The following is a 15726-nucleotide window of genomic DNA, read 5'->3' as shown; positions in this document are numbered from 1 at the left end:
AGTTAACAAAATATTAATTTTTTTATTTCTTTTTTTTTTTTTTGCCTAAAAATGAAATTTGGTAAATTGGATATTTATTAATAGTTTTTTTTACCAAAATTTGAAATTTAATAATTAATGTTGTTTTTAATAAATAACCCATGCAATAAAAACTTGAAAAAATATGATTTTCATTCTCTCTTTCATTTTTGTCTACAAATGAAGAGTAATTCTATAGATATAAACTTTTTTACATAAAATTTTACAAATTGCTAATGTGGTGAGTGATTATTGGTAAATGAAAAAGTGATATTAATGGTGAGTTTAGATGAAAACCAATAACAAGTTTGTCATGTCAACATTTTGTAAAAATGTTGTAAAATAGTTTGTACGTATAGTATTACTTATAAATGAAATTTAATAATTATGATCATTATTAATAATTATTGTATTTATTAATAGATAACCCATGCAATAAAAACTTGCCAAAATATGATTTTTATTCCCTCTTACATGTTTATCTATAAATGAATTTTGATAATTATTAAAAAGCATTGTATTTATTATGATTGTGTTTGTATATATAACTATTTATTCTATTATTTAAAAATATATGATTTTGTAAGATTTTAATGAAATATTTAAATATAAAATAAAATTTTAAATCAATTAAAAAAATATAATAAAATAATGATATGTAAATTATGAGGTCTTGACACTTAATGTACTAACTTGTTAGTAATAAGTAAAACAGTAGAGCCCGTCGTTAACCCAAGTGAGAACTAGCTAATATACGAACATGTCATATTAACTAGCGTAAAAATGTTTTTAAACTTTTTGTATATGTAATATTACTCAATCTAGAAAATTGATTAGTATCGCTCATTATCGTGGTAATTGCCTAATATACCAAAAGGTAATTAGGTAAAATCATCCATAACCAATCATAATAGGACACGTCAGCATTACCTTGCTCTCAGTAATCCTCTATATAAAACTCTCTCGGCTTAGCATAGTTTTAGCTACCACCACCAAACACAAACACCCGAAACATAGTCCTGAATTCTCGGAATCTTAATTTCCTCACAAATTGTAGAGACCAAATCCGAGGAATCAGAAAGATAGAGAGGCAGCGAGGAAATTAAAATGCAGGGAATTCTAACGAGAAGGGTATTTTCGGGAAAAATTTCCCTGTGCTCACAACGCTGCTTCTCTCAACTAGCCCAGAAGGACGCCTCTCTTCAAGAAAATGATGTCACTGTTCCGAAAATGCCCCCCTTTGATTACTCTCCTCCGCCTTATAATGGTCCCACCGTCGATGAGATCTTGGCCAAGCGAAAAGCTTATCTCAGCCCTTCATTGTTTCATTTATACAAGAAACCTGTAAGTCACTCTCCCACACCTGATCATTTCTCCTCCTCCTCTCTACCTCCTGCTTCTGAAAAATCATGGATTTCACTTTTCTTAAAATGAGGGCATGTTTTAATTATCTCAACTGGTAAAAAAATTTATTGTCAAATAAGGACTCGGGTCAATCTCGTATCATAATATCATGAGTTCCAGTTATCTCAACTAATAAATTCTTCCATCAATATAATTGCTTATGTGTTCGAGTTATCTTGATAAAATCTCTTATCATTTAACAAAAATTTGGACTAATTCTGTCAACAATACAATTTTAAGTTTTTAAGATCTCATGATATGATGATCAAAGATCATACGTTAAATGAACTGATGATTGTTTCTCAAATCGTTTTTTGATCTTAATTATTACTTCTTTATTGTGAATACTAATTTAATTTATGTATGATTGGGCAGCTGAACGTGGTAGATGGGAAGAGGCAGTACTTGTTCGACGATGAAGGCCGGCGATACCTGGACGGTTTTGGAGGAATAGCTACCGTGGGTTGTGGCCACTGCCACCCAGACGTTGTGGAGGCTATTGTCAATCAAACCAAGCGCTTGCAACACTCCACTGTTCTATACCTCAACTCCGCCATCGCTGACTTTGCTGAGGCCCTTGCTTCCAAGTTGCCCGGCGATCTTAACGTACATACAATTATATATTATTTTGTTACTAGTAATTATTCAATATTCCGGGAGCAAGGCTTTTTTCTTTTGCATGATACACGTTGTCATGATTATAAAATATTACAACTAAATATGGAATAATTTCCAATATTGTTAACGTTTTCTAAGGATTTTTTTTTTAGGTTGGTATATTTTTTGTTAAAAATAATTTAGTTTTCGTAAAAATTGTAAGTGTTTACCTATATACTTTTACCAAAAATGATTGTTTGTTTGTTTTTTTTTTTTAAAGATTATTTGACTTATACTATAGATGCACTCTTTTAAAGATTTTTTTTTTTTTTGGATATAATTGTATTTTTACCTATCTTATTTTTTTAATAAATAAACTAACCCAAGAGTGTTGTATAACAAGAAATACACGTCAAATTTATTTTACGTTTCTTGATGATATAGTGATTGTTGAAGTAATTTATTCGTGGAGCCTTTTTTTTTTTTTTAAGAGAATTGTGTGACTATATATGTTTTATTATTTGCAGGTGGTGCTGTTTACGAATTCTGGGACGGAAGCGAATGAGTTGGCTTTAATGATGGCGAAGTTGTATACAGGGTGCCACGACATAATATCACTTAGAAACGGTTACCATGGAAACGCAGCTGGAACTATGGGGGCCACAGGACAGAGCGTTTGGAAATACAATGTTGTTCAGGTAAAGAAAAAAAAAATTCTCCTTTCATTTCAATAAAATTCTTCTACAATTATCTCTTAATTTCTTCTTCCATTTTCTAAAACCTCAAAAAAAGTGTGTGACACACAAATGATATGTAACGAAGTACACAATTTTAGATGGTCTAAGTTGGATGATGGTACCTAACATATAAAGGGTTGCACGACCAATCATTTTTATTTAAAATACGATTATAATAACTTCTTACTCATTATGAAACTCATTTTTAAGAAGTCTAAACAATCCGAAATTACGAGCATTCTTTCAAGTGAATTGAATCATAACTTTACTTCAAACTTTTTTTTTTTTTATGAAGTTGACCTTAACCTAACTTAATACTAGTTTCGAATTAGTGTCACATCATTGCCAAATAGTTGCTTACTTAGATGTAAAATGTTTTTGCATCTCACTGTCACTGTATGTCACTTTAAATGGAGCACTAGGGAATTAGCTTTTTTTAAGCCCTATTTTAATTTTCTAATTGCTAAAAGAATAAGTTAAATTATTATAGCTTTTCAATAATAGGTTAAAAGAGTAGCGGCATTGTATAAATTAAACAAAAGAGGATTGCATAGTACATACCAATACTAAATGTAGTCGCTATCTTAGTAGTTTTGTACTTTTGCCTTTTGATGTATGTGAAGAGTGAAAAAACTTGTGGTTCATAATAGCTTATGATGAGTGTTGCTATGACATCGTTAATGTCATTAGATTTCATGTAAACTTATTAGTTTGATTATCTTATTTTATAGCAAAAATAGAGAGAAGGTTAAATTCTTTTTAGGGCTGTCCACAAAAGTTAATCACCTTTCGTTTGCATGACTCATAGTGCACTTTGGGGCTCATCTATGAATTGACCAAAAAGGGGCCAAAAAAATTTTGTAAGGTAGTGGATCTTTAATTAGCTCATAGTTCACTTGTTAGGTGACTTGTGAAGAAGTCACATCGTAGCTGGTGAGGCATATTGTAACCCCATCTTGATGTTACCAACACTACCAAAACTCAGTCCAATTAGACATTCACTACTATCTTTTGTTTTTTCCCCGCTTCACAATCATAGCTATTGAACCAAGCATTATAATGGATGGTGAAATTTCCACTATGATCATTATACTAATATGAAAATGAGCTTTGACATCAAATGATAAAGATGTTAAGCCAATGCTATCTTGCTATGTCTACATCAAAAAAATTTTGTTTCTGTTGGGAAGGAAAACGTGTCAATCATTTCTTTAGAGTTAGAGACAATAGCAGAAATAATATCTTGTAACAAGTAATAGAAAGTCAATCCATGGTTATCAACTCAATGAGTAAATGCCATGTGATTTAATTTTATACTCATTTGTCTGAGTTTGTTCCACCAAATAGAGAGAGCTACCTTACCAGAAAAATAGTTTGATATCAATCTATTCATACACATAAGCAAGTAAAATTAGAAGTTTCTGTTGTCTGATTTAGCTTGTGGCAGATCAGGAGCATAGACGATAGAACCTCAATAATTGATTAAAGATGCTTTTAAAATATTTTTTTTAAAGTAGGCCATAACTTTAAAAATCATGGACTTTCTGCTTTCTTGAATTTGGATTGTGGCAAATCGTGACTTTTCTGTTTTCTTTATTTTTTATTTTTTATTTTTTATTTTTTATTTTTTACTTTTTATTTTTTTTTGTTAAGCAGGCCATTAACTTTGTTATCAATCTATTCATACACATAAGCAAGTAAAATTTCTAATGTTTTAGTTTAGTTTATTGAGGTTTTAATGTTAGTTTAGTTTAGTTAGCTTTGTTTCTAATGTTTCCTTTTGTTTCTGTCTTGACAATCCGCCACCCCCCATACTGTTAGCTTGTAAAGCAGATTGCCCATCAGTAATTTCCTTTCATTAATATATTAAAATTTATTACTTTCTGCTTGTCACAAATCAGGAACATTGAACAATTATAAATGATAAATGATGCTCTTAAAATAGTTTGAAGTTTTTCCATCCTTAAATGATGGCATTCCATGGATTTCCCTTTTATTTCTTTTGTCTATGGAGCCACGTAATCTAAATTTGATGAACTTATAAGAAATATGTTGCTACTATTCTTCTTCTTATGGCTATGGCCACCAGACTGGAACCCATCATGCCTTGAATCCAGACCCGTACAGAGGTGTTTTTGGTTCGGATGGAGAAAAGTATGCCAAAGATGTCCAAGACCTCATTGAATATGGAACTTCTGGCAATGTTGCTGCTTTTGTATCTGAAACAATTCAGGTACATTATCTATCTCCAATTGCGCAGTTCCTCCCATATTGACATTATTCATAATCCTCTTAACATCCTTTTTATGTATGACAGGGAGTGGGTGGGATCGTAGAATTGGCCCCTGGTTACTTGCCTCCTGTTTATAGTAGCATAAAGAAAGCAGGAGGCCTTTGTATTGCTGATGAGGTTCAGGCTGGTTTCGCTCGCACTGGGAGCCACTTTTGGTCGTTTGAGGCTCAAGGGGTCACGCCCGACATTGTGACAATGGCAAAGGTTTATTTTCACTTCTTTTCTTTTCTTTCTTTCCTTAGTAAGTTGCAAAAAAGTTGTCCCTAGAATTGCTCTCTGGCACGATAACATTATGGTGTTTATATCATCTTTGAAAACTTTATGGGGTTTGATACCTTTGATCTGGTGCGGAAGCTCATTATTTTTCACATGGCTTACTATTATTGACTTGTCTTTCTAAGCAGTTTGCTAGGATTGCATTAATAACTTGCATTAATCAATTTTTTTATTTATTATTTGTACAACAGAATTGGCTCAACTGCTAACATATAATTTTCACAAACTAACATACTAAACGCACAAAATGGAGATTTTACAAATCATCCATTCACTTCCATTCAAATTACCATTGCTTCATCAAACTGGTGGACCATTTTATTAGAATTTGGCTGGCTTACCTTGACTGATTTTCTTCTCTGGTATCTGCAGGGCATTGGAAATGGAATTCCCCTTGGGGCAGTGGTAACCACACCTGAGATTGCAAAGGTCCTGACTCGCCGCAATTACTTCAACACCTTTGGTGGGAATCCAGTGTGTACTGCAGCAGGACTTGCAGTCTTGAGGGTGATAGAGAAAGAAAATCTTCAGGAGAATGCACATGTTGTGGGGTCACACCTGAAAGACAGACTAACTGCACTAAAGAACAAATATGAAAGTAAACATTCTTCATTCATCTTTTGTATTTAGGCATTTAAACTTTTGTATGAGTATATAGTTAATCATAATTTTTTTTACTTTATTGATTCTGCAGTTATCGGGGACGTTAGGGGAAGAGGATTTATGCTAGGAGTTGAACTTGTCACTGATCGCCAGCAGAAAACTCCTGCAAAGGCTGAAACTGCGCGTGTATTGGACCAGATGAAAGGTCTGCATTTCTCTCATCAGCTATTCTCTAGGCTTAGTCTCACTTCTAGATACTAATTGAACTCTTTTGCTATTATAGAGTTGGGAGTATTGATAGGGAGAGGCGGAATCTATTCAAATGTATTTAGAATCACACCTCCCCTCTGCTTCACCAAGGAAGATGCAGGTGAGCCTTCAGTCCTTCAATGGAAAATGCTAAAACTACTACCAATTTTACTACAATAGGCTTAAAAACTTTGAATTACTTTTTTTGTGATTGGTGACAACAATTTGTAAAGTTTTTGTAGTTAAATTTGTAGTTTACCTTACTCACTCCATTAACATGTTGACAGCCATGGCAAAGCAATGGCATGTCTGTCATGTCATACTGAATTCTTTTAATGGTCTTTCTTTTTTCATTGCCACTGGCCCTTTCACTAAATATGTAATCTTTTGGTTGCAGATTTCCTTGTAGATGCCATGGATTACTCATTTTCTAAGATGTGAAGCCCTCAAGTTCAATGTGGACATAAATGTCTGTCTGCTCGTTCACATTTTGTACTAACTAGTGATGTATCATGTCAAAGCCTAATGCTAGTGAAAAACTTCAATATTATATATATATCTACGAGGTCTCCTCTTGAATAAGTTGCTAGGGTCTTCAAAAACGATGAGTCAACAATTCGTTGTCTCTCGGTTAATCTATTTGGGTTCATTGTGGTCGTCTCTCTCTCTCTCTCTGAATTTGATCTGAATATTTGTTTGGCATTATAGCATTCCTGCAGAAAATGTGGCATTATGGTGCACTCTTCCTCTAAAGTCTAAACACTATGATAGCCAAATACTACTATTGAGATTGCTTAGATGTGTACAAATGAAAAACCCTATTTCAGTTTCCTTGTTAAATGAATTACTTTTTCTAAAAAAAATTATTGAATTAGTTGAGCCAAACTTAAGAGTCCCTATTATATAATGTCTTGTTTGAAATATGTTGGAGCATCCACATCAGTGGATGCAAAAATTTTGCAAATTTACACATCTAAAACCTACTTTTTCTATTTTACACATCCATTTATCCAAAACACCCACATCAGTTTATCTATTATACACACTATTTTCTTTAAATAATCCTTTTTTTTTTTTTTTTTCCACATCCTCCTGGTCAAACCCACTTTCCCACTTTTTCTTTTCTGAACACTATTCTCTCTATCTCTCTTTCTCTCACACGGTGAGTTCCTTTCTTTTTCTTCTTCTCTCATCTTTCTTCACCGGTCAAGTTTTCTTCTTTTGCCCATTTCTTCACCAGAAAACTCGTAAACAAACCAAAAAACTCCATAAACAAACCAAAAATCTTCACTTCAACACAAACCCATGTCAATCTAAGTCCATTTGGGTTGGATTTGGCGATGGCAACAAGGCAGATGCGGCGATGGCAGCAAGGCAGATGCGGCGGTGGCAGCGGCAAGGTAGATCCGGCGGCAGATCTGACTGATTTCCGTTGGGTTTTTCATGTGGGTTTTTGTTGAATTTTTCTTATGGGTTTCCGTTGGATTTAGTTTTTATTGATTTTGGTTTGGATTTGGAATGGGTTTTTTGGCAGGTTTGGGTTGCGGTGGTGATAGTTGGGTTGTGTTGAGTTGGTGGTTGGAAAATTGTCTTCTTCTTCTTTGCTGAGCTGTTGTGATCGTTGGGAAAGAGAGGGAACCCAAATGAGGTGGAGAGTCAGATCAGAGAGAAGAAGAGAGAGGGCTGGAGGGAGAAAAAAATAATAAAATATCAAATACATCAGCTACAGTAATCATGTATATATACACGGTTACTGTAGCATTTGGATATTTATGCACAATTATGCACCATTTTACACCCATTGATGTGGGTGATTTTTGGGCCAAAATGTGTAAAATGGAGGGATTTTTGTATTTTAGAATATTATACATCCACTGATGTGGATGCTCTTAGGAGCCTATTCTATATATATATATATATATATTGTGCTGGATGGAAATAAGACTTCCAGACAGATGAGTAAGGGTTCTTGATTCTTGTGGGTAACATAGCTTGTTTGAGAGAGATTATTTTCAGCTTATTATGCACAACTTTTTAAAATTTGACTCTTTTTTTTCGTGAGAATGATTAGAATATCTTAGAAATGTTACTTCTGCAACTCAGACCCTATCCTGTCCTGAACCCCCAAGACACTTTGTGCTTGGGGAGTTACCACTTGAACTAAGAAGTTAGGTAAATATTAAGACTTCATTAAGTAGAGAATAATTACTAAAAAAAAAAAATTTATGCTGGGGGAGTTGCAACTTTTTAAAATTTTACTCTTTTTTTTGTGAGAATGATTAGAATATCTAAGAAATGTTATTGCTGCAACTCAGACTCCTATCCTGCCGTGAACCCCCAAGACACTTTGTGCTTGGGGAGTTACCACTTGAACTAAGAAGTTAGGTAACTATTAAGACTTCATTAGGTAGAGAATAATTGCTTATCGTGGTCTTACAGTATTGAATAATTTTCATTTTATAGAAATGATACAAAAGAAAATGTAAGAATAATTTTCATTTTATAGAAATGATACAAAAGAAAATGTAAGGAAGAAGAGGAAAAAAAGTGATATTTTTCATTTGAATTTGGTGAAGGGAATAGACAAAATGGGGAAAAAAGAGTATTGAAAGAGATACAATTATCAAATCACTAAGGTATTTTCTTTTTGAGAAAATTAAAAATGGTAGACCAGAATAGAAATTAATTGTCATTCTTTTTCTTCTTTTTTTTCCCTCTCATTTCACTTTTCTTCTTTATCAAACAAATAATATTAATCCATCTTTCATTTCCTCTCTAACATTTTCTATCCTCTCACTCTCACTTTTTTTTTTATTCTTTTGGTTTTTTATTTTACTTTTCTGGAGAATGAAAAAGAGGGGAGAAGCAAGTCGAACATGAGACAAAAAAGACCGGAGAGGAGATAGGCCATCAAAATAGAAGCCCATTGCCCCCATCCTCTCTTCTTCTTCTTTTTTCACCCAATTAAATGGATACGAATAGTATGGTTGGAGAGTTGGAGGGGAAGAAATGGAGGAAGAGAAAAAGGAAATGATCTCCCTCCATTCAAATATAGCGTCCTATTGAACTAAAAATGGTTGATATATATTATGCTTTACTCAGAAACATAAATTTGACTCGCAAACTTGTGGTACAATGACGCCCAGTTTAGCACTCAACAAACAGGCATCACACAAGGAAGGTTGGTTTTAGCTATGGGAGTTAATAATTTGGCTCAAACCCACCTAGGACTAACTTATTCACCCTAAAATTTAAAGCACACAAAAGATGCAAATAAGCTTGTAACCTAATTCAAGAACGGACTTAGCAATGACACTAGTTAAATGGTAAGGGAAAGATGAGGAGACATAAATTGAAGGAGCCAGTAAGTCACTTACATATACATTATTACGATGATACCTTGCGCATATTAATATGGGCTGAAATTACTAATAACTAGCTAGTGGCAGAAAAATTTGACTATTTGTTTTTTGGTTAAGTAAAAAATGAGAATATTAGATTATAAATAAGTGTTAATCCAAACCCTTCTTAAAATGGACTGAAGTAGACTGAATAAGCCAAAGTGGACTAAAATTAATTAAAGTAGACCAAAGTAGATCAAAATGCTACATTAACATGGCTTAACAAAAACATAGTAACAAACTAACATTAAAAGCTACACTTCACACAAAACAAGAAATCAATTAAAGTTCATTTACTATATTGTTGATGTAACACTAATCACATTCCTGTGTAAGTTTTTTAGAGTAAAATTTGGTCCTAACTTTCCAAACAAAAATTATTCGTGTCCACCTTAGCTTCTTTGATAATGCATGCAGGTTACGGGAAGCAAACAACTTGGGCAAGAACTGACATGGAGACTACACGTATTGATGGTAGACATATTTCAGATTCAAAATCCATGTTTGAGAGATAAATGATTTAACAAGTCCCGTCATGCATATATAAGTTCCTCCAAATTAGTAACCTCTCAGTTTCAGGTATTTGCTAGCCTGCAAGCAACATCGAAGTTGATGAGCAGTAATGCCAGACAATATTGTGGCTCCCATATATCATCATCACAAAGTAGGCATGGTATAAGACTAAGATGTAAGCAGAACATTCAAATAGATGGAATTTGAAATTCAATTACTGGATGGCAAATCATCACGCACTGCAAAGTGGCAAAAGAGAACCAAACCAGCGTAACAAAACATGAAACAAACAATTAAAACTAAAGGATGCAAGTTGCAACAGTTGATAAAGAAGATTTTGCTTGCCTGAACACTATATATCTTGAATTTACCCAAAAATATATCTAGACTTAGTTAGATAACATGAGAGATGACTAGAGATTAGAAGTACAAATGCATGATACATAATTGGAAAGAAGAACTATACTTCCCTTGCTCACATATATTGGTTAATTTATTAGATAATTTGCTTGAAATGACATGTTTCAAATCATTTTAATGTTATAATATGGGTTATCCCAATAGATAAATAACGAAAATCCCAAACAAAGATTATTCTAAATGGAAAAGATCTTAATAAATATGTCACAAACAACCTATAAACTTGATATTGCTATCGATCCTATACATATGAACAACAATTGAGAAATATATATATATATATATATATATATATATATATATATATATAATAACTAAATGATGATGAGCAATATCAATCAACCATAAAACTTTTTGTTTATTGGGGATGAAATACCCCGATTGTTACTTCTATCACTAGCGGCAAACTGGCAATAATAAACCTACAAAATGATAGTCCTCTCTCTCTCTCATCAATTGGAAAAATATCCGAACCCAAAATCACACAAAATGTGTCAACCAAAAAAAAATGTACATTTCCAACCCCTCCCCCCTACTTATGTGCTTATTTTACTAAAAAATATTTCATAATCCAATCACTATGTAACTATGCTTTAAGCATTTTGCTTCTCCCCAACTTAATTAGCATAGATTCATTTTAGCTTTATAATAATTGATATGTGAATAATTTCCAACTGAAAATGCTTGTTATTCATCTATACTTTGATGTTTACAACATGTGAGCTAGGATAATGTGACTTGAGTAAAAGCATGATATTGGCAAGATGTATAGTAAATTAGTAATAGAAGTAGTTTTTGAATGAAATTTCACAACTAATACATAGCACAAGAGGACTGGCGAGACATGGTTGGAGATAAAATCCCATGTAGTTGCACTGCCCTTGAAGAATCAAAATATTGTAGGTGCTAGAATTCTTACTAGTTGTTACTGATTAGATTTAAAAAAAAAAAAAGGGTGTTACTGATTAAACAAATGCCCATAGTCATTTGATAAGTAGATCAACCAACCCCATATAGATTTTCTTGGAAGATAAAAATCAAACACAAAATTGTAGCCTGAAAACAATATTTTACTTTGTCTGGATTAGCTTTCTTTCTGTTGACTTATAAGTTTATTTGTATATATACAACTTTTTAAATTTTCATTTTGTTTCGTATAACTATATCTTTTGCCCATGGTTGGAGATGAAATCCCATTTAGTTGCATTGCCCTTGAAGAATCAAAATATCTTATGTGCTAGCAATTCTTTACTGGTTGTTACTAATTAGATTCTCAAAAAGAAAAGTGTTACTGATTAAACAGATGCCCATAGTCATTAATTTAACAAGTAGATCAACCAATCCCACATAGATTTTCTTGGAAGATAAAAATCAAACACAAAATTGTAGCCTAAAAACAGTATTTTACTCTGTCTGGATTAGCTTTCTTTCCGTTGACTTATAAGTTTATTTGTATATGTACAACTTCTTAAATTTTCATTTTTGTTTGGTATAACTATATCTTTTGCCCATGGTTGGAGATGAAATACCATGTAATTGCACTTCTCTTGAAGAACCAAAATGTTTTAGGTGCTAGCAATTCTTTACTAGTTGTTATTGATAAGATTCTAAGAAAAAAAATGTTATTGATTAAACAGATGCCAATAGTCGTTTGATAAGTAGATGAACCAACCCCATATAGATTTTCTTGGAAGATAAAAATCAAACACAAAATTGTAGCCACAATTTTAGTCTGCCTGCATTAGCTTTCTTTCCGTTGACCGATATGTTTATTTGTATATCTATAACTTTTTAAATTATCATTTCTGTTTGGAATAACTAATATCTTTTGCCCATTTTTCAATGAATAAGTAAAAAAAAAAAATTGAACAAAAAATTAAGCCAAACAAACACATATCACTGGTACTTGATGAGGAACACGTATCATGTTTTGTTGGGAAACTAGTTTCTCACCCTTCATGCTCTATATCATGAATGTAGTGCAAAAGCAAACGAGTAATAATCATCAAATCCTATAAAAAAAATAAAAAAATAAAAAAACAATTACTCCAAGTGAATGAACTCAAAGAGAACAAGAAACATCATTCTTAACTACTAATATTACACACACAGATTCATCATCCCAAATGAATTATCATTTTTCCGAGATTATTACACCAATCATATATAGCATTCATCAAATAAACTCAAAAACTAGCTAACTAGCACACACAAAACCGAAAAAGAGAGCTAGAAAGCCAACACTTACAAGATATAACTATACTGATAAACCACAATGGTTTTTTTTTTTCCTTTTGTATAGCACTACCGATCATGTCGAGCCACCATGGATGACATGGGAGAGTACCTGGCTGAAACCACCGTAGTTGGCCTGAAAAAGAAACGGGAAAATCGGATTGTTGACACCATAACTGGAAGGAAGTCCACCATCAATAGTGCAAATTCCTTATATACGTATATGCTCTTTCTTAGAATTACATTCACCAATACCGAGATTACATCCGCGGAAGAACTAGCCATTATTCTTAACTTCTCTTCCACGTTCTTGGCATTGAAAAAACAAAGAAAGCTTGGATTCAATCGTAGCTTAGATATAATTTTATTTAAAGCAAGCACTTGCAAAAAAATATATGCCAAAAATGCAAAATTACTAAAACACCCTTTTGTTCTCTCAAACAGCCTTACTCATTTTAACCTTTTCACTATTTTATTTTTTCCGTAATTGAGAATTTGCATTCCTTCTAATTTTGTTCTAGTAGAAATTATTATTTCTACAACAGTAACAAATAGACTTATAATTTTTATTATAATGATAAAAAAAAAACTTTTTGAGTGTTTAGTGTTTATAATTTTAACCTCACCTCCTTTTTCTATTATCTATGCAAAATAATCTGAGGAAGAAAATTATAAAAAAATTTGTAACCCTGTTGTCTAAGTCTTAGATTTCACCATCTAGGTGTGCACGAAACATGCCATTATAGACTCTATGTATTTGTTATTTTATTGCGAAAAACTGAAAACCAGCCGATGATACAGAGAAACCAAGAAATTTGCGAACTGACAAAGCAAGTTCTAAAAACCAAGAGGTTTGTACTTGGAGGATCTATCTAGCTATCAGGGATAATATCGTAACTATGTCTGAGTATGTCAGACTTATGAGTACCAAAAATAAGAATGATGACATGATGGGCTCATGTTTTAGCGGATGCAGCTAATGGTCAGTGTTCGTACATCAAAATTCGAGGACTTTTGTTGAAAAATGTCGACACTGGTTATCATCCAATATAATTTCGTTTACCTACTCTCTTTTGATCCCATCCTCGAGCGACAAGTCTCATTACTAAAGGTGTTGCATGTTTGATGTTTCTTGTACAACACTAAGTTCTACTACTATTTATTACTATGCAATCAATATTCCATGTTTTACTTTTCCTCTGTAGGGTGGATATATATGTCACCTAAAGAAAGAAAGAAAGAAAAAATAAATAAAGAGAATATTTTTTTGCTTTTTACCTGTGTTCAACTTGTGAATAGAAACCACTACACTAAACGAATATTGAAGGAAAATGTTGAAAAATAAAAATAGAGATGTTATGATAGACCAATTATTTTCTTTTGTTCTTTCTATTAGACATGGGCACTTGTCATATTATCAAATTTTGTTATAATTAATGAAAAATACTTTATAAAATAAACCACATGAAAAGTAAGTGCCATAAAATACACCACACGATATTTTTAAAGTATACCACAAGAGTGATATTTGTAATTAATCCATAAATAAATAAATATCTTATGGCAAAGTTATAGTATTTTAAATTTATAATAATTATAATTACTTTTAGATGCATTGTTATTTTTGTGACAGTCAATCGCCTTTTTTTTTTGTAAATGACTATGTTTAATGCTATTTGAGCTTAACTATTCCTTAGATGTGTGTAATTCTCTTGTACTATACCCACCGTGTAATTAAGTGGATGTGTCCTTTAAAAGTGACTCTAACAGAACTTAAAATCTCATAAATCTCATCTTGGTTGTGATGCTCACCTTAACAATGATAACAATATATGACAATCGTTGTTTAAATAATCTATGACGTAGTAATCGAAAAGACAACTCTCATACCAACTTTTTAGAAAATTGATTTCTTCGCTTTTTGAGATTTAGCTTTTTGACATTTTTATTTTGTTTTATTTCCTAGCCTTCAAACTGGTAATGTTCTACAAGCTCCAATTAATATGTTATTTTTGAAGGGGATTCAAAAGGTGTCATTGAAACATTGTTGGATCTAGACTCCACCCCGCCTTGGTTTCTATCTTCCTTTTTCACCGAATTAAAAGATGTTTTGTCCTCCCTCTCTTGTTGGGATTCATTTTTGTTCATCAACATGTAAATTTTTTGTCGTACAATGTGGTTCAATGAGCTGTCCTTTGTAATTGGGTTGGGCCCATATCATCTCCTCTCTTCTCTCTTAGGTGCTAGATCCAAAAGTTGGAGATAGTTTAGCGGAGTCTTTTGGGTAAATATTGCTAAAAATAAAGTTTTTTGTGATTATAGTCACTGTTCCAAGTTATTTGGAAAAATGAGGAGAGAGAGTGAATTTCAGCAACACCGTTGCCGAAATTCGAAGAAAAGTATGAGAGAGAAAAGGGAAAATGAGGAGAGAGAAATTTTGGAATTTCGACAACAGTGTTGCCGAAATTCCTTCTGCCCAACCCCTGCCCGAGTCAGTGAATGCCCAATGCCCGTGCGCGAGTGCCCAAAAGGAAAAAAAATATGTTTTGTGGCAATCCCATTGCTGAAAATGGAGGGAAAAGGTTAAAAAAACAAAATTATGGCAATGAGATTGCCGAAATAGGAGGGGGAAAAAAAAAAAAAAGAATTGTGGCCATGTAATGCCGAAATAGGGAAGGAAAAAAAATTGTGGCAATGGTATTGTCGAAATAGGGGGAAAGATTAAAATAAATAAAAATTGTGGCAGTGGTATTGCCGAAATAGGGGGAAAAGAGAAAAAAAAAATTTGTGGCAATGTATTGCCGAAATAGGGGGAAAAAAAAAAAGAATTATGGCAATGGTATTGCCGAAATAGGGGGGAAAGAAAAAAGAATTGTGGGTATTGTGGCAATGCTATTGCCGAAAATGTGAAAAAAAATTTAAAAAGAAAAAAGAAAAATCAATTGTGGCAATGACATTGCCGAAATAGAAGGATTCTTAT

At 32.7% G+C, this 15726-nt stretch overlaps 1 protein-coding gene and 1 long non-coding RNA gene across 2 annotated transcripts; one reads left to right on the top strand and one right to left on the bottom strand.

Annotated features, from left to right (window-relative positions):
* The first annotated feature begins 999 nt into the window (after positions 1-999).
* On the top strand, positions 1000-6759 carry LOC142609639 (alanine--glyoxylate aminotransferase 2 homolog 2, mitochondrial-like). The gene is made up of 9 exons (XM_075781274.1): positions 1000-1362; positions 1798-2028; positions 2547-2717; positions 4846-4989; positions 5074-5253; positions 5698-5923; positions 6020-6133; positions 6212-6298; positions 6575-6759. Exons 1-9 carry the CDS (start codon positions 1126-1128, stop codon positions 6616-6618), a joined length of 1434 nt encoding a protein of 477 aa, XP_075637389.1. The 5' UTR covers positions 1000-1125; the 3' UTR covers positions 6619-6759.
* A 3087-nt stretch (positions 6760-9846) lies between these two features.
* On the bottom strand, positions 9847-13089 carry LOC142609777 (uncharacterized). The gene is made up of 2 exons (XR_012839678.1): positions 12760-13089; positions 9847-10169 (listed from the first exon to the last, which is right to left on the bottom strand). It is a non-coding gene; the product is annotated as an uncharacterized LOC142609777 (long non-coding RNA).
* Positions 13090-15726: the final 2637 nt, after the last annotated feature.

The sequence above is a fragment of the Castanea sativa genome, chromosome 9 (assembly GCF_040712315.1).
Source record: "Castanea sativa cultivar Marrone di Chiusa Pesio chromosome 9, ASM4071231v1".
Lineage (NCBI taxonomy): Eukaryota > Viridiplantae > Streptophyta > Magnoliopsida > Fagales > Fagaceae > Castanea > Castanea sativa.
The sequence above is the reverse complement of the archived record's forward strand: the minus strand, read 5'-3'. Positions and strand labels throughout refer to the sequence as shown.

Coding starts and splice junctions, on each gene's coding strand:
- LOC142609639 (XM_075781274.1), top strand. CDS start 1,126: ATGCAGGGAATTCTAACGAGAAGGGTATTTTCGGGAAAAATTTCCCTG. Junction 2,029..2,546: donor AGTTGCCCGGCGATCTTAAC/GTACATACAATT, acceptor TATTATTTGCAG/GTGGTGCTGTTTACGAATTC. Junction 4,990..5,073: donor TTGTATCTGAAACAATTCAG/GTACATTATCTA, acceptor TATGTATGACAG/GGAGTGGGTGGGATCGTAGA.